At 40.1% G+C, this 23385-nt stretch overlaps 1 protein-coding gene across 1 annotated transcript in view; it reads right to left on the bottom strand.

Moving 5' to 3' along the window:
* CAPZA1 (capping actin protein of muscle Z-line subunit alpha 1) overlaps window positions 1-23385 on the bottom strand; it is a 44388-nt gene that overhangs the window by 6830 nt on the left and 14173 nt on the right. The window contains exons 2-7 of the mRNA XM_004581917.2: window positions 13393-13456; window positions 10459-10510; window positions 6431-6494; window positions 5596-5802; window positions 2037-2116; window positions 1054-1132 (exon numbers count right to left, since the gene is read on the bottom strand). Of these exons, the coding sequence (XP_004581974.1) occupies window positions 1054-1132; window positions 2037-2116; window positions 5596-5802; window positions 6431-6494; window positions 10459-10510; window positions 13393-13456 (546 nt within the window). The remainder of the gene's footprint in view (window positions 1-1053; window positions 1133-2036; window positions 2117-5595; window positions 5803-6430; window positions 6495-10458; window positions 10511-13392; window positions 13457-23385) is intronic.

Raw genomic sequence — 23385 nt, 5'->3', positions numbered from 1 at the left:
CAGGAGCAACAACTGAAAGTCTGTGTACACGAGACTGACCGAGGTGCAGTGGGTTAAGTCAGTGTCTGTGACACCTGATGCTGGCATCCCGTATCAGAGCACTGGTTTGAGTCCCAGCTACTCGGCCTCTGATCTAGCTTTCTGCTAATGTGCCTGAGAAGACAGTGGATAATGACCCAAGTACTTAAGTACCAGTCACCTGTGTGGGAGACCCAGGAGTTCCGGGCTTTTGGCTTTGGTTGGCCCAGCTCTGGCTGTTTACCCATTTTAGGAAGTGAATCTATAGATGGAAAAATCTTTCTCTGTGTCTCCCTCTGTCACTCTGCCTTTCAAATAAATAAAACCTTAAAAAAAAAACCTACAAGTAACTTTTGCTACTTACAAACATACTTACTAGCCTGCTGTTGACCAGAAGTCTTATGGAAAACATAGTTGAGTAAAGCATATTTTGTATGTTATATGTATTTCCAATGGTGAAAAACATCCAAGTCATGAGAGATGACTTGTTTACTAAGCTATGTCATTTAACGAAGAGGCAAACTGCTCATGAGGAAAGTGATTAGTTTTACACAGCATTTTCAAGCAGATGTTTACCACACTTGAGCTCACCACAGCAGTAAAGGAGGTGGTCACAAAATTATCACAGGATGTACACTAAGCACTACAATAATTTATGTAGTTATGATTTTTTTTTAAAGATTTATTTTATTTTTATTACAAAGTCAGATGTACCGAGAGGAGGAGAGATAGAGAGGAAGTGGAGCTGCCGGGATTAGAACCAGCGGCCATATGGGATCAAGGCGAGGACCTTAGCCACAAGGCCACGCTGCCGAGCCCCTGTAGTTATGATTTTTAACACTGCAAATTTCATTCTATTTACAATGTTCTCAACTGTGAATTGTGCCATGTAAAGTTGATGTTTGTGTGTGTATTTTAAGTTGCAACTTCACTGATCTCCCTTTTGCCCTCTATACAGTCATTATTTTAACACCAGAATAAATGTCAACTTGTATGAAGATTTAGCCACAGTTTATGAACATATTGGAATTTCACCTGAATCTTGAGCACTCCAACCACTTGGGCTGTAGGTGGTGTGATAGTGAATTTCCACTCTGATCTCCAACGACCATTCCTATTAAAACACACAGAATTAGCATGACACATAAGAAAGAACTGCCCTGTCACTGAAATAGAAAAGCTGACATAAAGGAAAAAAAAAAAAAAACCAGGAATAATTATTTCTAGTTTAATAATATCCAGGGTTGTATATCTACTCAGATAAAAGTTAGGATCCAAGTACCTTAATCATAGTTCTGGAGTTTTTAGACTCTTTATATTCTTTTCAGTAGAAAACCATGGCTATTGTATTCATAGGAGTGTTTTTCAAACACAAACAAGTAGGCCAAATTATGCAAGTAATTCAAGAATTATTAACAACACTCCCAATTAAAAAATCCAATTTTTAGGGCCAATGAGATGGTTCAAGAGCCTAATCTTCTGCCTTTAAGCATCGAGATACCATGTGGGCACCGGTTCATGTCCTGGCTGCTCCACTTCCCGTCCAGCTCCCTGCCTGTGGCCTGGGAAAGCAGTCGTGGACAGGCCAAAGCCTTGGGACCCTGCATTCACTTGAGACCATCCAGAGGAAGCTCCTGACTTCTGGCTTTGAATCGGCTCGGTTCTGGCCATTGTGGCATTTGGGGAGTGAACCCACAGATGGAAGATCTTTTTCTTTTTCTCTGCAAATCTGGCTTTCTTACAAAAATAACTTAATCTTTAGAAAAAACAAAATCATCCAACTTTCAAGTAGGCATTTTATTAATCACTTGTTCTTAGTCAATACTAGTATGTTTTAAAAGACAGAAATACAAACCATTAGGATTGGAAGGAGTATCAATAATGTTTAGATTCCTTATTTTACAGGCAAGGAACTGAAGACTCTAAGTCAGTTTATCACAACTCAGCTTAAAAATCAAGTAACCAACAGCTTCTTTCTAATATAAATCAGATAGAAACAGAGAATAATTGTTTCTTACCAGAAGTTTTTAGGTTGAAATTGGTGGCTTTCAATACAGGCAATAATAGTCTGCTGCCCATCTATGGTTTTAGCATATACCTATTACCGGAAAAAAAAAGTTAGACCTCAAAACCTTATTTAACTTATATCCCAATCACCGTATAAAAGCAGTGTGCTAAATTCTCAGGTAGACAAAGAATCAGTCTGATTATTAAACAATTTTCTTGGAGTTCCAGGAATGACACGGGTGCAAAAATCAAACAAAACAAAAACCCAAACAACAAAACTAGAATGAAATACTGTTCTTAATGTGCAAAGGGAGAGGTGATCCAGGCTGGGTCTCATAAGACAGAGGAGATTCTCCTAGGTAGGAACTGAGGTAAAAAGTGAATAAACAGCTCAGGCAAGAACCTGAGGGCTGCTTTAGTGAATGGTAAGGTTGTGTGTAAAGTGGACTAGCGGGAAACAAACGAAGATGGTAGATTTAGGTCATACATTAGTGCACAGATGAGGAAAAAGTTAAGACTCAAGGTGGATGCTGTTGTACAGTGGGTTAAGCCGTCACTTAGGATGCCTGGATCCCAAATCAGGGTGCTGTCTCAAGTCTTGGTTCTTCTACTTCTAATCTAACTTCCTGCTATTGTGGCTGAAAAGACAGTGAATTACGGCTCAGGTACTTGAGTCCCTGTTGCTGTTTTGGGAGACTTTAATGGAGTTCTTGGCTCCTAGCTTCACTCTGGCCCAGTGTTGGCTGTTATTGGCATTTGGGTGTGAGCCAGGAGTCAGAAAATCTTTCTGCCATCCTGCTTTTCAAATAAATAAATCTTCAAAAACAAATGTGAGGCTTTATTTTACACGTAATAAAGGAGACAGAAAAACAACATGACCAGGATTATGAATTTGAGAGAATAATTCATATTGGTGTATAAAATACAATGCAAGTGTATTTTGGCGCATAGTAGTTGGCGCAGTGGCGCACCAGCAGCACATAAAGGCCCTGGTTCAAGTACCACCTGTTCTACTTTTGATCCAGCTCCCTGCTTGTGGCCTGGAAAAGCAGTGGAGGGTGGCCCAAAGCATTGGGACCCTTACCTGTGTGGGAAACCTGGAAGAGGCTCCTGGCTTCAAACCAGATTAGTTCCAGCTCCAGCGGTTGTGGTCACTTAAGAGAGTGAACCAGTGGATGGAAGATCTTTCTCTCTGTCTCTCCTTTCTGTAAATCTGCCTTCTAAATAAAAATCTTACAGATTCGGTGTAATAGTCTAGTGGCTAAAGTCCTCGCCTTGCATATGCCAGGATGTCCTATGGGTGCTGGTTCATATCCTGGCTGCACCACTTCCCATCCAGCTCCCTGCTTGTGGCTTGGGAAAGCAGTAGAGGATGCCCCAAAGCCTTTGGGAGCTTGCACCTAAGTGTAAGCCTGGAGGGAGCTCCTGGCTCCTAGCTTAGGATCAGCTCAGTTATGGCTACCATGGCCACTTAGGTGGTAGCTCTTTAGTAGGTGGTAGCTCTTTCTCTGCCTGTCCTCTCTGTATTTCTGCCTTTCCAGTAAAATAAATAAATTTTACAAAATCTTAAAAAGCAAACAAACAAAACAGACTGCTTCTCTGAGACAAACTTTGTGCTGCTTTCCCTCCATTAAATTGACTATTCACTTTCAAGAAAGTGAAATAGTTTTGGGGAATGCTTACATTTACAGAGGAGAAAAAATGAAATGAGTAGAGACAGTAAGATAATTAGAGGATGGTGAAAACAGCAGCCTAAGCAAAAGATGCTCTCTGGAAATAACTGATTGACTTTAGTGTGAAATATCAAAAGCTAAGAACCAAGGAAAAGACACTAGGTCAGATGATAGAAAAGTCATTACCACCTACAGAGAACACTTTCTGTAGAATGAAAACTAAAGTTAAAAAACAAAAAAAGATTAGACAGAAGGCCAGGTAGAGAGAGAATGTTGGTGTGCTGGTCAAAAAGAGAGAGATGACAAAAAGAATGAAAAACAAGAAAGGGCAGGATGGAAAGGGTGGTGAAGAAAAAAATACATAATTTTTAGGAATTACAACTGAAGCAGAGATTTTTCATCCTTAATGACAGAATAGGATTATGGCTAGATAAAGAGAACTATGTACATTAGAGAGAAAAACAAAGTCACATGAGGACATCCTGAGTATGAGTTTAAAAATATGATGCTTCTGGTTTAGATTCACATACAATGGAAGACAAGATTTCTGAGTGTGAATAGAAATAGAGATTTCATGTTAGTCATGACCCTAATAAAGTGTAGCAACTGGATGCCCAAGTGTGGACAATGGGAGATAAGGTACACCGTAAGGTAAGAACTCTCCAGATAAAGAACAGGCAGTGAAAAATTTAAGTGGGTAACAATTGATAAGTTCAAAGTATTATTTTGGATGGAACTGTCAATTTTAAAAGACAGTGTCATTGACATGACACTCTTTGCAGTATCAGGTTTCCAAAAGGAAATATGTATTTATTTACTATGACTGGCTTTCACTATCATCAAAATACAAGCCAAGAACAAGAAAACCCCATTCAATAATAATGACATTTAACATTTACACAGAGCTTACTTTGTGCTAGGCAGTGTTACAAGCACTTTATATTCATCATTAATTCATAAACTCACAACAACCCACTGAGAGGGATAAACTATTCATTTTACAGATGAAGAAACTGAGACACAGAGATGCTAATTAATTTATCAAACATACATAACAAGTGGCAGGTATAGAATTCAAACTAGTTGGTAAGGTTTCAAAGTAAATGTTCTAACCAATATTCTTACTCCCATTTATCATCATAAACAAGCTATTTCACCTAATACCAATGTACTACATAGTTACAAATTGCTAAAAGATTTTTAAGTGCTCTCACTACAAAAAAGGTACATATGTGAAGCAATATTGTTAATGAGCTTAATTTAGCTATTTCACAATGTATATATTCAAACAATAGGTTGTATACATCATAACCATAATTATGTCAAAAATTCAATAAGACAAATAAAAAATACATTTAAAACAATTTTCTTAATACTATCTTATAATTTTATAAATCAGGAATCACAGTAGAGCCATGTTTATCATCATATCACTTACATGATTAAAAAAAGGTTTAGTAAAACCAGCTCTGATTATATAACAAAAACATAAACTATATAGAAGCAGTTTGGTGCAAAAGTGCCCCTATATCAAAAAGTCACATATGTGGGCAATAACTTATCCAACATTCTTTATTTTTCCCAATGTCTAAAGCTAAGCACCCTAAACATTTTTTGGGGAGGTGGAGGCGCTTTGATAGGTGTATGTCAATTTCTCAAAGGTAAAGTAAAACAGAACATACTCGTAGTTAAAATTTTTAGTACTTAAAGAGCTTATAAAAGGAACTTTGCCTTAAAAATTTTCTCACTTAAGTTATACTCCTTTCAAAAATGGCATGGGACTACAATAGAAAGGAAACTATAAGAAAAAAGAAGTAATAATGATTGTCAAGCTAAAGCCCTCAAGGTAAAGATAAGAAATACAGCACTGAGATAATGAAATGGGCAGATACTTAACAGTACAGAAGCCGTTGGAGTAATGCTCCTTCACATAGGCTCTTAAAGCACCATCACAGGACTCTCTCCAAGACTTCAAACCTCCATCTGCTTCTTCCGGCTGCGGATCGCTTGCTTCTTTCCGTAAATGATCAAATTTAAACGAAATTTTGTTTCTTGGATCTAAAAATCTGCTATTACCCAGGTCACCATGCTCTGTAATTAAGACCTTCCAAAGAAGAATTACAAATAAGAATAACTCTGAAAAAAAGGATAGTTCTTTATCACATTAAGTCAATTAAAGTATTGCAGAAGATACTTAATTTTTCATTTAATTTCTCTTTCAGATCTACTTTTAAATCAAGCCCCATTCTTATTCTTTTATGCATTATTTTTTCAAATATTTTAAGAAATTATTCAAGTCATTTATAGTGAGCTGTTAAAACAGGAAGCACAAATTACATAGTTGGTAAAGATATGTAGATAAAATGAAACATTTTATAAAACATATGCATAAAATCACCTCCTACCACTAGTAAATTCCTAAACAAGCAGCCCAAACTTCAGTAGAGATACCTCTGTTTCCTTATCAGGTAGAATGTCTCCTTGCATTCTTACCAGGGAGAATTAGAGATAGCTAGGAAGACTAAACTATTTTCACTGTTCTTGTTCAGGGAAGTCCTCCTTTCTTAGTCGGAAGTAACCACTAAAGTTATCAGAGAGAGATAGAGAGGAATAATTTCCTAACATACAGCATATTTTTCAAATAAAGACCCAAACTTATTTAGCACCCGAGTCAGACAACTCTTTGTTTCTGAAATCTCTATGGCGGGGATAACCCAACAGAGAATGATTACCTGATCTTCATATCCTTCTATCTTCACAGGCGTGAACTGATCCATGTTATACTGGGCAAACGCACTGTTTTTCAAAGGTTTAAAAAGATGGGGAGGGAAGTGGAGGGGGAGAAAAGAATTATATGTAAATAAACACAAAAGGTAGTTCATAAACTAGTCAATGGGGATGTGAAAACACTGTCTGGTGCTTTGTCCCCTAGATGACTAGTGTTGAATTAATGCTTCTGAAAGAACCCCTTTCCAAAAGTCTCAGAAGCACCTGATGCTCTTCAATGACCTTTGTCACACTTCCACTTGAACAATTCTAAATTTATAGGAATCTGGATTATTGTGAGCTGTCAAAAGTTACAATGATCTAGGCAGAAGTTTTCTGTAACTCAATCTTTAATTGCTACACTATTGTTGAAATATTTTTCTTATCCTTAATTCCCTGAGGTAGGACAGATAAGAAAAAACATAACTGTCAGAACTGGAAAGAAAGTGGAATGAGTGAGAGAGAGCTGAGCAGTAGCCAACTTTAGGAACAGGGTGTAAGGCAGGAGGAGATATCATTTAAAAGGGGATATGTGTAAACAATCAAAATGTATGGCTAGGGCCAAGTTTCTAATCTGTAGCCCCACTTCCCAAATAGCTCCCTGTTGGTGGCCTGGGAAAGCAGTAGAGGATGGCCCAAAGCCTTGGACTCTGCACTAGCATGGGAGACCAGAGGAAGCCCCTGTTTCCTGATCGACTCATCTCCAGCCGTTGTGGCCACTTGGGGATTGAATCATCAGATGGAGTATCTTCCTCTCTTGTTTCTTCTCTCTGTATATCTGACTTTCCAATGAAAATAAATAAATCTTTAAACAAATACATGCCTGAGGGGAGGGTATAGGGAGGGGTTGAGGGAATCCCAGAGCCTATGAAACTGTTAAAAAATCAAATGTAATAAAATAAAAAATTAAAAAACACACACAGAAAACAAACAAACAAACAAAACAAAACATGCCTGGGCCCAGCATGATAGAGTAGAAGTTAAACTCCTCGCCTTGAACACGCCGGGATGCCATATAGGTGCAGGTTCTAATCTCGGCAGCCCCACTTTCCATCCAGCTCCCTGCCTGTGGCTTGGGAAAGCAGTTAAGGATGGCCCAAAGCCTTTGGGACCCTGCACCCAGAAAAAGCTCCTGGCTCCTGGCTTCGGACTGGCTTAGCTCCAGCTGTTGCGGTTGCTTGGGGAGTGAACCATCAGATCTTCCTCTCTATGTATCTGCCTTCCAAATAAAAATAAATAAATATTAAAAAAATACATGCCTAATATTAACTATTTTGGTACAGAGCGTGATTTTTTTGAGACTCTTCATTTTCAGTGGCTCAACAGCACATTTTACAAACCAAGCTGAAGTACAAGAAGGCAACTAAGCTGCAGTGTAAGAGAGCTAACATACTTACATCCCCAAAGTATCAGTCTTCTTTTTTGGGGGAAAAACATTTATTTGAAAGGCAGGGTTACAGAGAAAGGAGGGGATAGACCTTAACACCTACCTGTTCATTTCTCAAATGACCATAAAGGTCAAGGCTGGACCCCACTGAAGAAAGAAGCCACGAGCTTCGTCCATATGGGATTCCAGCACTGCAGGTGACTTAATCTGCAGTGCCACAGTGTCCCCTGAAAGTATCCGTCTTCTAACACAATTCTCAATTTTAACCTATTAAATGTTTGCTAGATCACTAGCTTTTAAATATTAATACTTTCCTTTTCTAGGTTTTTCAAGAGAAATCAAAGTAATTATTTAAACATCTTTAAGGTTAATTTTAAGTCTTAGAATTTTTTTCAAAGTTACTGTATTTCTAAATATGTTTATTTATCAAAAACCTTGGCTGGCCCTAGATTATTCCTCTCACTCTTCATATCCAATCCATTAGTAAATATGGAAGGCTCCCCTTAACGCCATATTTACATTATGACACCTTCCCAACATCCTGGTTGATACTACTATAGTCCAAACCACTATCATCAGTCTCTGAACTATTTCTAATAGTTTCGGAAGTCTTATCTGTCTTCAGTCTTTGACTCCTTATGCAGTAGCCAAGAATAACTCTAAAATACCTTCCTTTCTCTATCAAATAAAAATTCACTCTAACTGACTTAGAATATCCCTCTCATATACAAATTGCTAGGAATTATCTTTGAATGGTTCCGAGATAAAGAACAGGTAGAAATTCAGCAAAGAGAGTAACCCCTGTGTGCATCAGGCTTTTAACACTTTGCATAGAAGACAATGATGATGAACATCGTCATCTTCATCATCATCATCACTAAAACAAGACTAGTAAACGTTTCTTATAAGATACTGCCCTAGAGACTTTCACTACAGAAACAAAACAATACTTCATTCCTATGAAAAAATTAAATTATTTGAGTCCAGGAAAATTCTTCTTAAGCAGAATATTTATAAACACAGTTTCAATGTCAGTGTAATTAAAGAAACTGAAATATCTAAATCACATATCAGTTTCTAGTAAACCTCTAACTGGATATGGGACAACAGGCTTGCAATCACCCTTAGGTGGCATTTCATCCCCACCTCCCTTTCATAGTGCCTTGTCAAATGAAGTACACAGAATGTTAATCACAGATTGTTCCAAAGGATAAACTAGGGCCAATGTGGCCAGCAACAGCAGGTTGTGTGGTACAGTGGGATATCCCATACAGAAGTGCCTAAATTTGAATCCTGCCATGGCTTCTGATTCAGCTTCCTATTTATGTGCATCCTGGGAGCAACAGACAATGGTTTAAATACTTATATCCCTGCCACCCATGTGGATGGGTTGGATGGGAGTTCATGACTCTTGGATTCAGCCTGGTCCAGCCCCAGCTGTTCGTGCGCATTCGGGGAGTGAATCGATACATGAAAGCTCTCTTTCTCTCTCCGCATTTCAAATTAAAAAGGTGGGCAAACTGAAGGCCTTGTCCTGTGAAACAGTGAGCTTATTACTACAAGCATTCTGATAGGATAATCATCTGCTGAGAGATGTAGAAGAGATTCTTTCAATGAAATAGCAATTTGAACTAACAAAGTTATGATTGTCATTCCCAAGAGCAGATTCTATGCATCTAGCAGAAACCAGCATCACAGCTTATCTTTACAGTGTGCCTGGCTTTCCTGAATCGATGGACAATTAAGGTACCATTCATGAAAATAATTATGGTGATTTTGTACACATTCTATGTTTCCAGAATTTATCAGTACCAAATGGCTTCCAGAAAAGGAGCGTGGATGGAGGGTACAAGATGACTGTTTCCTGCATAGCAGCTACTAAGTTTTTATAGTTATACATCACATCAAATGACTTTTATGATAACTATTTGATGCAATATATCACAACGCCCTTATTCTCAACAGCCATTTTCTAGTTCTGGTTTCCTATTCACAAAGGAACTCTTAGCCAGTTGATTAGAGGGTAACTGCACGCTGAAGAGAATAGTGAGTGATAAAACCAGGTAACAAGGGAGCTTGAGAGCTAGAAAGTAGTTAGACCTGATGCAGAAGATAAAATAACAAACCAAAACCACCTCTGTGCTTTTGAAGGCATGAAAATGAAATTTAGAAAGATTAATTAGCCTGACAGTCAATGACTAGATAGAGTAATTACACTTTTATCTTCTGGCTAATTCCTACTACTAAGGCCACTTTATCAATATCTGTTTCTATCTGGAAATTTGAGAATCATTATTATTGCCTACTAGTAGTCCAATCTTCCCATAACTGCAGTTTAGAAAACAGCTAAAATTAAGTTTTACTACAATGGAGAAAACCTGGAACCAAAAACCAAAGGTTCACATAAAAGGTTTTCCATAAGTAAACAACATTTTGGTAGAACATGTTTTCACTTGAAAAACAAAACAAAACAAAACAAAACAACAAAAACACACCACCTAAACAGCTAAAATCAACTGCTTAATTCTGAAGCATGGTAAATGGACAGTTTTTAGGGTTTACTGATGATTAGAATAACATTTGAGGTGGATTTAGAAAGATACTCACTGCGCTGCCCCTTCCCTGAGGAGATTGTCATTATTAAGTAGTAGCCGGACATCTGAGGAGAAAAACACATTAAAATGTTGAATAAAAAACAAACAGGAAAAATTATAGCAAATTTCAAAAACAGTCTTTGGATATAATACATGGATAGAAATTCTAAAAATGCAAATAAGCCGATGCAAATATTCACAGATATAATTATTTATGCTCTAATTCAGTAATAAATTCTGAAGGGGTTTCATTACAAATGAAAAACAGGATTTACAGAAGGCTATAGGTACATAAAGTATTAATTTTCTATTTAAATGAATCCTTTACAATGAGCCAAGAGTAAGAACTGCAGGTTTTTCTGTAATATCAGATCAGGAAAACTTAGGCCGTCAATGGCAGTAAATTTCTGAACACATTCTTCGGAGAATCTAATGTGGGGGGCCAAAATCATCTTAAAAAGCTATGTGCTGAACAATCTATCATTTTTCTTTTGGAAGAGGACTGTCTTTGTTACCAAGAAACTACCAAGCATTCCTTCCAACAGGGAAGGTTAATTACACGCCAAAGGGCACTGACTCTCAGAGCTTCTGAGAAAAGGGCCAAAATGTGCCAATAAAAACAGTACTCAGGCCATGAGCAGCTTGCTAATTCCTAAGCTAATACTTTGTAAGCATCAACTGTTTTCATAATTTTATGTTTTTCATTTCAAGTTGACTGAAACAAAACAAGGGAATTCTACAAAGGATATTCATTTTGTTAAGTCAAGAATTTAATTGGCACAACAGGGTAAGGCAAGGCTGCAGTACTTGAATGTTCCACTTCCAAACCAGCTTTTAGTTAATGTGTCTAGGCAAGTAGGCAGGGAAAGATGGCCCAAGTACTTGGGTCTCTACGACTCACATGGAGACCCAGATGGAATCCCCAGCTCCTGGCTTCAGCCTGACAAGCCCTACCACTGTATCTGTTTGAAGGAACAAACCAATGTTTGAAAGTCCAATCTCTTTCTCTGTAACTGTGACTTTCAAATAAAATAAGTCCTTCATTTAAAAAAAAAAAATTCAGTTTTTAATTTAGCAAAAATTCAAGTTTAAGGAAAATTTTCTAAAAGCCTACTTGTTGAAATTTACATTTAGTCAACATGCAAGAAAGCTGAAGAAAATTAAAGTTGAATTTGTTTCCCTAGCAGTTAGTATTCAAAATTCGCAAGTGATTTAATAAAGAATACCTTAATTTACTTCTACTGTAGTCTATATTTCTTAGCGTGGATATTTCTATGTTTTTCCCAGTTACTCTGGTTTTGCATTAATTTTATAAGTAGACGTTGCTGATTGTTTTTACCAAGTGCTGGGCTCTGGGCCTGATGTAGATGACTTCCTCTCAAGCAGCTAACCTCCTAATGTATAATTAGAATTTCAAAATAAAACTTTTGTCTAGGCTTCAATGCTCATTGACATGTTTGGGAACTGAATGGGATGTGGGACAGACTGGACCAGTCTGCCGTACATACTGGCAAGCCCGGGAACCAAGGCAGAGGGTAAGCTGGTGGGGGTTATTGCAGGTCGCTCTGACTAGCTGCAGCTCCCCCTGGTGTGCATGAGGGCCTAGTGTGTGGTGGGCAGGATCGGGTTGGGCTCCAATATCCACTAGTTTGTGTAGCAGACAGGGCTGAAGGCAGAACTGACCCAGCAATTGCAACCACCAGCATATGCATAAGCTGAATGGGGCGGGCAATGGTCTGTGCTGAACCCTATACTGGCAAGTACACACAAGAATCTGGTCTGGGATCACCTCAAAGTTTCTTTTAGGATTACCCCAATCTAACTGCCGGACTCAGAACCCCAACCATGAACAGCATTGCAGGTTCCACGGTCTGACTGTGGAGGGAATGTGTCAAAGCTGAGCCTCCTCAGTGGCTCAGATGGAGCAATGGACAGCATATCCAGGTGCACATGGAGGATATGGTAGCCCATGGGAGCCTGCATAGGACATCTGATAACAGAACAGAGGACAGAACAAATTGATCAACACCCTAGCCAAGTGTTGTCAGTGAAAATCTGAGCAAGTGGAGACGCTGAGGCGGACTATGTCAGCCAATGGATTCTGAAGAGATTTCATCGTGCTTGGAATGGTGAGATTGGCAGCAATTCAGAACAGCTGAACTACTGAAACCACTTCAGCAGTGGCCTCAGAGAATGCCCCACATTGCGGACCCTAGAATGGTTGGGGGGTGGTGCGTGTGGTCTCCTTCCCCCAGTTACAGGAAGGAAAAAAGAGAATGTGGAAACAGTGGTCTTACCCACCTTACTGTAGCCCTTGACTCGCTGAACTCTAATCAACTCTGTCAAGATCATCCAAATTAAAAAAAAAAAAAAAGTTTTGCTAAAAGGAACCCAGACACACAGAAATAAATAAAAAAGAACTGTGATGACTGACTTCATTATGAAGTCATTTTCTAAGTGTGTTAAGACCAAAAACAGTATGGAAAGTTGTAAATGCACAGATTACCTGATTCTACCAAAGACCTAATTAATGGCAAGCTTGAAGGGATGGCAAAGCTGATTATATAAATTTAACTTCTTGAATGTCTTCAATTCTGCCCCACTGGCCCTAGAAAGTATACTATACTAGAAAGCTTTCCAATTGTAAGCTTTGAAGAAATTTGAATCTATTATTTTAAATGCCTAACAGCTTAACATTGTTTCTGCATAAACTGCTATCAGAATTTTTCTCAGGTAAGACAGATATCCTAATTTATAGGTTAAGAGATTGCTTTGGATTCAGAGCTGGATTTGAATCCTTGTTTTGATTTATCTGGGTGGCCTTGTTGAACCTTGATTTTCTTAGCTGTAGCTATAACATGTCATAAGGATTTAGAGATAGGAGGCATTCAATACATTACAGTAATTAAGGAGAGTTTAAAATAACTAAATGCTAATCTTTACTCACCATTGAATACTTCATTAAATTCCCCGGGGGGTGCATGAGTGATGAATTTAGCAGCTATGCGTACCTAAACAGAAATAAAATTTACAGTAAGAGAATAATGAAGACTAACATGTAGAGGGAGAAGGAAATACAGACTATAAAATTTTCATCATATCCCTTAAAATACTTTTTAAAGCTTTTACTGTTTAGGAATCTTCAGATTTTCTTTTTTTTCTTTTTTATAAAATATCATGGCTGGCTGGAACTAATATGGGTATCCTCTGATTTCAATCTTTTTGATTTTTTTTCTAAGTTGAATGATGGGGTGGGCATTGTAGTGTCGAAGGTGAAGCTGTCCTCTGGGATACCAGTGTTTCATGTGGGTGGGAGTTTGTACTGTGACTGTTCCACTTCCAATTCAGATGCCTGCTGATTTGCCTGCAAAAAACAGGGGAGGATGGCCTAAATTCTTGGGCCCCTACAACCCAGTGGGAGACATGAAAAAGCTCCTGGCTCCTGTTTGCTCCTGGGCCCAGACCCAGATATTGCAGATATTGCAGCCACCTGGGGAGTGTAACTCTTTCAATTAAAAAAATGCTGAAGGATGGGCTCGGCAGTGTGGCCTGGTGGCTAAGGTCCTCGCCTTGATCCCATATGGCTGCTGGTTCTAATCCCAGCAGCTCTACTTCCTCTCTATCTCTCCTCCTCTCAGTATATCTGACTTTGTAATAAAAATAAAATAAATCTTAAAAAAAAAAAAAATACTGAAGGAAAAAAAAAAAAAGCTGAATGACCAGTGGTTGATCAAAATGCACTACATCCAAAAAGTTATGGCCCTCCTTCACAAACATTGAAGAAAACTAAATAAAATATTAGCAAATTAGGCAATACACCAAAGAGTTGTTTTTTTTTTTAATTGGAAAGGCAGACATACAGAGGAGACACAGAAATCTTCTGTCTGCCAGTCCACCCCCAGGCAGCAGCAACAACCATAGATGAGCTGATTTGAAGCCAGGAACTTCTTCCAGGCCTCCTATGCAGGTGCAGGGTCCCAAAGTTTTGGGCCATCCTCTACTGCTTTCCCAGGGCACAAGCAGGGAGCTGGATGGGAAGTGGGGTAGCCAGCACACGCAAGGCAAGGACTTAGCCACTACGCTATTGCACTGGGCCCACCAAATAGCTTTTATTCCAACATAAAATAGCTCAACATCAATGCATTAATGTAATTTCCACTTGCAAATTAAAGGAGCAAAACCATGTGATCATCTCCACCCATTTAAAAAAAACTGCAAAATTCAACACCCATTCCATTGTCACAACAAACGCAAACTACTAGTTTTTTATTGGACTGGATAAAGGGTCAATATCTTAATAATGGTATAAAGAATGTCACTATTTTTTTTTGGCATGGGTTAAATTTTTTAATTATTTTTTTTAATTGAAAACCAAGATCTTCCATTCACTAGTTCAGTCCCAAATACCCTCACAGCCAAGGATGGGTCAGGTCAAAGGAAGAAGCCAAGAACTCAATCTCGGTGCATCCTCCAACCCCCATGCTGGTAGGGACTCAGATACTTGAGTCAGCAGCACATTGCAAGAAGATGGAATGGAGAGTGGAGCTGCCAGACACCCAGATCTGGAGAGGCAGGTGTCTCAAGGACATCTTTGCAGTTGTACCAAACTCTTGCCCCATCAGAGTCATTACTTTTCAACGTAAAATAAAAATGACTTCTATCACTTCTACCATTTCATCCTGTATAAGAGTTCTTAAATAATGCCATAGAAAATATTTCTTGTCATTTTTCTTTTCTGGATCTCCTATCATAAATAAATGTAAATGTTAGGATCCAATATCTAGTTTTCTTCTACTACTTATTTTTTGGTTATTTCATACTTGGAAATGTTCTTCAAATGTGCTCATTTTGGATTTAGACAGCTACTCAACAGCTCTGTTTTCTTTCTTTTTTTTTTTTTTAAGATTTATTCAGTTTATTACAGCCAGATATACACAGAGGAGGAGAGACAGAGAGGAAGATCTTTCGTCCGATGATTCACTCCCCAAGTGAGCCGCAACGGGCCGATGTGCGCCGATCCGAAGCCGGGAACCTGGAACCTCTTCCGGGTCTCCCACGTGGGTGCAGGGTCCCAAAGCATTGGGCCGTCCTCGACTGCTTTCCCAGGCCACAAGCAGGGAGCTGGATGGGAAGTGGAGCTGCCGGGATTAGAACCGGCGCTCATATGGGATCCCCGGGCTTTCAAGGTGAGGACTTTTTAGCCGCTAGGCCACGCCGCCGGGCCCAACAGCTCTGTTTTCAATTTCCAGTGTTCCTTTAATGTATTCTATGTGTGTGCAATCATCTCTAAGTACAACAGCTGTATCTACAGTCTCACCTATCAGCTGCTGCCTAGAATTTCAGACCCTCTGCTGAACTTGGTTCTTCTTTGTCATGGTTCTAGTTTTTCATACACGCTGGGTGCTAATCTTAGAATTTCACTTGTCAGTCCTGTTATCTGTAGCTTGAATCTTGGTGACTTGCAGAGAAGGGCAGTAGACCTACTGCTGCAGACTATGGTTTTTTGTGTAGCTTATCTTCTGAAAAGGAACGTAAGCCCCAGGTCTACTCCACCCTGCGGATCCAGCAGCTGCTCAGGTGCCTGGGGAAGCAGTGGATGACAGCTCAAGGACCTGGGCCCCTGTCATTTATGTGCAGATCTGGATGGAGCACCTGGCTCCTGGGCAGAGCTTAACTCATCCCTGGCTGTTGCAGTAATGTGGAGAGTGAACGTTTTTCTCTGCCTCTCCTTCTCTGTAACTCTGCCTTTCAAACAAGTAAATAATTAAAAGATAAAATAAAGTTAGTCAATCTACTTTGTATAATAGGCCTTTTCTTTTTAGTCTGTATGTGGCATATCTGAACGTTCTATGGTATATTCTACTTCCCGTCAATGGACATCTCCTAAAGTCCATATTTAGTTATGAAATTCCTTCCAGTGAAGCAAAATGTTTGTAAGCCAAATATAAATATACACACATACTAGCACACTACATTTTCCACAAAAGAACTGAAGCCATTGCCACATTTTATAAGTCACTTAACGACAAAATGTCTGAATTGTAGAGTATTCCTGAAATTTTTAAATTGCAAGATCTCATGGAGTTGGTACAAATGAAAGAACACATCAGTGCGGATAACAGATGTGCTCATGCTACATTATGAAAAAGCAGCACTTCATCCGTTTGGCAGTCGAGGACAAGAGGGATCAGTAAGTAAAGACTGCACACTGAGTAAGACATGGTCACTGCCCTCAGGAAGCTGACCTCTGGACAGTAACACAGCAAGCAGGTATTAAACATGAAGTGAACACACAGGGAAGTGCAACCAACTCTGCACACGCCAAGAAGGAAGGGGTTTCTTCTAGGGCAGTGACATTTTGGGTTGAATTGGAGGCTCAGTAGGTAAGACCAGGGAGGGCATTCCACAGAGAGGAAGCAAGCTAAGACAGTATATCATAACAAACTGATGAAAATTATTATAAAACAATGCTGTTTTTCATACTGTCTTTTGTTTTGAAACAGTTTTTCTTTAAGAAATTATACTAGTATAATTCATTAAAAAATTCTAAAGATTTATCCATGTGGTTATTTGAAAGAGGAGATTGGGGCCCAGCACAGTAGTCTAGTGGTTAAGGTCCTTGCCTAAAACGGGCTAGGATCCCATATGAGTGGCGGTTCTAATTCCAGATGCTCCACTTCCCTTCCAGCTCCCTGCTTGTGGCTTGGGAAAGCAGCTGAAGACGGCCCAAAGCCTTGGGACCCTGCACTCACATGGCAGACCTGGAAGAGACTCTAGGTTCCTGGCTTCAGATTGTCTCAGCTCCGGCCATTGCGGCCACCTGGAAAGTGAATCAGCGGATGGAAGATCTTCCTCTCTGTATATCTGACTTTCCAATAAAAATAAATTAATCTTGAAAAAAAAAAAAAAAGAAAGAAAACGCAGACTGAGAGGGATAGACAGGGACAGAGAATATCTTCATCTGTTGTTTCAATTTCTAAACATCTACAACTGCTAGTCCTGGGTCAGGCAGAAGCCAGGTGCCAGAATACCATTCAGGTCTCCCATTTGAATGAGGTGGGCCTGGGCAATTGGCCCATCATTGGCTGCTCTCCCAGGTATGTTAGCAGGGAGCTGGACTGGAAGCTTAGCAGCTGGGACTCAAACTTATATTCCAATATGGGATGCTGACACTGTAAATGGCAGCTTAAGCCATTGTGCCATACATAATGCTGCACCCACAGGGCTATCATGGAATAGTTAAGGTTTTCAGAACATCTTGGTTTTGGAGGGGCCTGGGTCTCCTGGCCTAGGTCACTGAGCGCACCTGTTGGGACGTGCCAGGTCTGTGAACTTGGGCAGGGTGGGGTGAGGGTTCTGCTGAGGTCTGGGTCGCATGGCCCAGCATTTCGGAACTATCACATCCAACTGGGTAGAACCCTTGGAGCATGTGCCACACTGAGACCCTGGGGTGATATCGGTGGCCTTTCCCCATCCTTGGGCACTGGGTTGGTTGGGAGGCTGGGTATGGCCTATATTCTTATCTTTCCCCTCTTCTCAGAAATGGGAAGAATAAATAGAAAGCTTGGAAACAATGACCACACCCACTTCTCCCTGGCCCTGGATCCTTCCCACTCTGATTGACTATGTAAACATAATCTAAAACAAAGCAAAACAAAAATTGTAAAAAAATCTTGGTTTTAATATCTAAGACAATAGATACAAGCTATAAGTAAAAACTGCAATTTTCAAGCAGGTTGAGGGGGTTCTGAGAGCAAATAAGCTTGAGAAGTATTTTGATGACATGGATGAACGTTTGAGATACGCTACTGAGTAAAAAAGGTGCATAGAATGAGGTATTCTTAGTCTTACAAGATCATATAGCATCACATATATGTACAGTCACCAAATTTTAACTGGAACTACTGCTAGTGTCTCCCCCTCTATAAATCTGATCTGCTTTTTCAATAAAAATAAATAAATCCTTAACAAACAAGCAAAAAAACTAACACCTGTCCTTTAGGAATGCAATTTAATGAATACTATTTTATTATTTACAAAACATAAGATGATGATTAAGATAGCTTTTAAAAGGGGGAGTGTACAAGGGGGAGTGGGAATGGGATCAAGACTTCAACTAGACCGTGCAGTATTAATATGCACTTGGCTTTGTTCTGTTTTTCTTTCTTCTTCTTCTTCTTTTTTTTTTTTTTTGGAAAACTAGGAATTGTGTCAAGTTTTGCTTATCTAGCTTCAAAAGTGGGTGGAAATTAAAATAAAATTTAATAGAGTTAAATGGGGGAGATAAATGGCTAAGCAGTTAGTGTACAAATACTTTTGCTGCAATACAATAAGAGCTGTCACTTTCTGTAACAGTGATTTTCAACCATTATCAAAGTTGGCATGAGGAAACAAAGAAGAGACAGGCATTTCCCATAGAAAGGAAGACTGTCAGCACAGCTCTACTTACACATCACTAATGTGGACTAATATGGAGGTTTTGTTCGCAAAACTGAAGTTACTTTAATAAAGAGGCGTTAAAAATTCTATTTATTTCCAATAAAAATAAACCTTAAAAAATTTTCCATCTCTTAAAATCTTTTTAAAAAGATTCATTTATTTATTTTTATTGGAAAGTCAGATATACCGAGAGGAGGAGATACAGAGAGGAAGATCTTCCCTCTGATGACTTACTCCCCCAAGTGACAACGGCCAGTGCTGTGCCAATCCGAAGCCAGGAGCCTAGAACTTCCTCCAGGTCTCCCATGTGGGTGCAGGGTCCCAAGGCTTTGGGCCATTCTCTATTGCCCTCCCAGGCCACAAGCAGGGAGCTGGATGGGAAGCGGAGCTGCCAGGATTAGAACTGGTGCCCATATGGGATGCCGGTGCTCCCTTAAAATATCTTTCAATCACCTCTCTTCTCAAGTGAAACATCTCCTGAGGGAACTGGGGGAAGGCGTTAGAGCATTAGAGATCAAGGAGTTAAGCAGTCACTTGAGATAATTATATCTTAGCTCCACTTCAAGTGCAGGTTCCTGCTAACATGCACCATGGGAGGCAGCAGGTGATTGCTGAAGTATTGAGTCCAGGCAGGAAGACATTGAGCTGCTGGCTCCCGGTTTTGGCTTGGCCCTCTCCTGGCCATTGTGTACATTTTGGGAGTGAACCTCATTAGAAAGCACGCACATGTAGTTTAAATGCTTGTTTTCTCTCTCTGCCTCTCAACTCTCAAGAAAAAACAAAACAAACAGAAGAAAAATCCTACCAGCGATGAGTATTTGGCATTGGGACTCTGCCTGGGATACCCGAATCCTGTATAAAAGTCCCAGTCCCTGTTCCACCCTGATTTCACCTTGTTAATGCTTACCCTGTGAAGTAGCAGGTGACAATTTAGCTACATTGGTACCTGCCACCCACTCCCGGACCGAGTTCTGGGCTTTAGACTGGTCATCCTGGATAATGTAAGCATTGGTAGAATCAACCAGTGGATTGAAGATTTGTTTGTCTGCTGCTCTCTGCCTTTCAAATAAAGTGTAAATAGATAAGTCAAAAACTATTAAATCAAGATGCTAGAACTGCTTGAGTTCAAGTTTCAGCTATATTTTGATTCTAGCCTCCTGCCAATGCATATCCCGGGAGGCAGCAGTGATGGCTGAAGTAGCTGGATTTGTCACCCAGGGGAAACCTGGACTGACTGTCCTGTACACTTTGACTATTCCGGGAGTGCATCAGCTGTAAGAGCTCTGCTAATCCACCTCGAGAACAAAAATAAACATTTAAAAACCTAACTAAATTGAGCAAACCCTTCAAATCACTGAGAAAATAATTCCCTTTTCCAGATATTCTTTATGTCCCAGTCACCTTATTCTCCATCATTACCTTCATCATTTTCATCAGTAACTAAATACAACAGCAACTTTTTTCTTATCAATAAGTTTCTCTAAAGTATAAACACATCTCTCCAACTTTTCTTTTTTATTGCTTTGCAAGTAGGCTATACACATTTACAAAGGACAAGAGTAAGTTGTGCCTCTTTAAATACTTATTTTACTTATTTCTTATATACCATTGTAGAGTTATGAACGCACAAGCAGTTGCATTTCTTCCTGAAAGAGATATACTTTTTGTTACGGTAAGAAACTTAGAATCAGTGCAATTTCCTAAGGGAGTGTTTCCCATTTGAAGATTATTTAAGATGTTTATTCTTGACAAGAGTAAAGAATTTTATTTTTAAACCTTTTTCCAATTTTATTTTCCTCCATCTGGTTCTAAGGCCTTAACTATCAACAACAAATTGGGGCAGTAAGTTTGGTAGCTGTAAATTGTAAGTTGTTGACACACATATATTAATATCAAAATAGGTCCAGAATTCCAGTTTCAGTGCCATTACCAAACAAACAAAATTCCTGCCAGTTGAGAATTCTTAGAGGCTGAACAGAACTTAATTTAGGGCTACAATTCTAGAAAAATATATATCTTAGTGATCTCTAGGTCAAAAATGAAACATTGGTTTCACTGAATAATTGCTAACTTTTTTTAAAATTCCAAATAAGGTAAATATTTTTCCAGTTTAAACCTGGCAACACTATGAGACAAAACTTTCAGACAAATTTTCAGATGATAAGCTTAGTATAAGTTATCATTATCAGCAGGCCTAAGGTTAAAAAACACAAAGGTGTATCTTTTTAAAAAAGATTTAAACATCTATTTTATTTTAGAGGTAGAACAACAGAGGGCAAAAGGCAGGGGCAGACAGGACACAGTCCCTGCAGGTAAGCGCGAGAAGCATGATTGGAAACAGCCCAGAATAGGCCATGGAAAGTTTCCCACTGGCATGCATTCGGCATGGGTCAGGAGCAGACCAGGCTGAATCAGTTCATATCATCCTCTGGCAAATCCGATCACCAGAACAGAGTGTGGAATGGGCCGGGTTTGGTTGCGACAAAACCAGTACACATTATGGAACGCCAGGGCGTGGTTGCCTGTACTGGATATGAATGCAGCACCCATCCAGCACACGTGAGATCCAGGAAGGGAGGGGCAGAGCTGGCGGGGGGGGGGGATTAAGGGGCTGGTCCCCTCGCTGGACAACCACTCCCACTGGAGAGTGTTGGCTGGGATAGAGACAGACACGACTAAGCAAGGCTACAACACCTGTGCGCTGCATGTGGACTAGATCAGGGCCACAGCATCAGCTGGCAGAAGCTGGCACTGGGGACTAATTCTGTCGAGTCAAATCTCAGGACCACCTAAAGAGTGCATAAACCGGGACAGAGAGACCTGGGAGGGAAGGGGTGGGTTCCCCCTTCTTGGGTCACTATTCCCGTGGGAGGGCATGAAAACTAGGACGGGGGCTGGGATGGCTAGATAGAGAGGTACTCAACAATATCTGTGAGGGCTGGATGGTTGAGTTGGCTAGATAAAACTAAGCTTCAATACCCATTGACAAGCACCAGAGCCAAATGGGATGGGGGACAGATTGGTCTTCTGCTACACATACTGGCAAACCAGGGTAGGGGGCGGTCTGGTGGGGGTTATTGTGGGTCGCCCCAACTAGGCTGCAGCTCCCACTGGTTGATGTAAGGGCCGAACCAGACTGGACTGCAACACCCATTGGTTCCAGTGCAACTCGGGACTGAAAACAGAACCAACACAGCAATTGCAACCACCAGCTGATTAGGGTGATGGACTGTGCCGGGCCCTGTGCTTGCTAGAACATACAAGCAACTAATCTGGGAATACCTCAAAGTATCTTTGGAGATCTCCCCACTTGAACTGCTGGACTCAGAATTCTAACCAAGAAAAGACAGAAGACAGAATAGGACAATCATTCATCTCAGCTACATGTTGGCAGCGAAATATGGGACAAATGGAGACTTCATGATGGACCATATCAATCAGTGGACCACCTCATCGAGCGAAACTGGCAGTGACTCATAACTGGAGAACTATTAACTCCACTTGAGCACATATCTCAGAGCATGCCCCACATCCGGGACTTGGGGTGGGCGGGAAACTGGGTGGGGCTTCTCCCTCAATGTCCCCTTTTGCCTCAGATACATGATGGAAACAATATGGACATAATAGCATTGCCCACCTCCCTATCCCCCTGAACCTTTTTTTTTTTTCTCTCTCTTTCTTGTTTTTCCTTCAACTATAGTTAACTATGTAAAGATTGTCAACAACAATACAATAAAATGGATTATTAAAAAAAAAAAAAAAAAAAAGGCAGGGGCAGAGGCAGAACAAGAGAAAAAGGACAGGTCTTCCACCTGCTGGTTTATACCCTTAATGACTACAACTGGGCCAAGGCTGAAGCCAGGACTCCAGAGAGGTCCACCTAGGTGGAAGGGGCTCAGGTATTTGGGCTATCTATCCTTGGTTGTCTTCCCAGGCACCTTAACAGGAAACTGGATAGGAAGTGGAGCAGTTAAGGCTCCAGATCACTCTGAAATGGGATGAAGAAGTCCAAAGTTGAGACTTAACTTGCTATGTCACAAGGCTGACTCCAAGATTTATCTCTTTTTTTTTTGAAAGATCTATTTATTGTTATTGGAAAGTCAGATATACAGAGAGGAGGAGAGACAGAGAGAAAGATCTTCTGTCCGATGATTCACTCCCCAAGTGACTACAACGGCCGATGCTGCGCCAGTCCGAAGCCGGGAACCAGGAACCTCTTCCAGGTCTCCCATGTGGGAGCAGGGTCCCAAAGCTTTGGGCCATCCTCGACTGTTTTCCCAGGCCACATAGGACCGGCGCCCATATGGGATCCTGGCGCGCATTTAAGGCGAGAACTTAAGGTGCTCGGCGACCTTGCCAGGTCCCTTAAAAAAGGTCTTGAATAATGTTCCTAACCATTTTAACAAGTGTCAGGATAATTTTTTCTGTAGCAGGAATTTTTGCAGTTTATACCACTTAGTGTATAAAATCACATACTTAAGAATCAATTTTATAAGCAAGA

This window comes from Ochotona princeps, chromosome 2, assembly GCF_030435755.1.
Source record: "Ochotona princeps isolate mOchPri1 chromosome 2, mOchPri1.hap1, whole genome shotgun sequence".
In the NCBI taxonomy this organism is placed as follows: Eukaryota; Metazoa; Chordata; class Mammalia; order Lagomorpha; family Ochotonidae; genus Ochotona; species Ochotona princeps.
The sequence above is the reverse complement of the archived record's forward strand: the minus strand, read 5'-3'. Positions and strand labels throughout refer to the sequence as shown.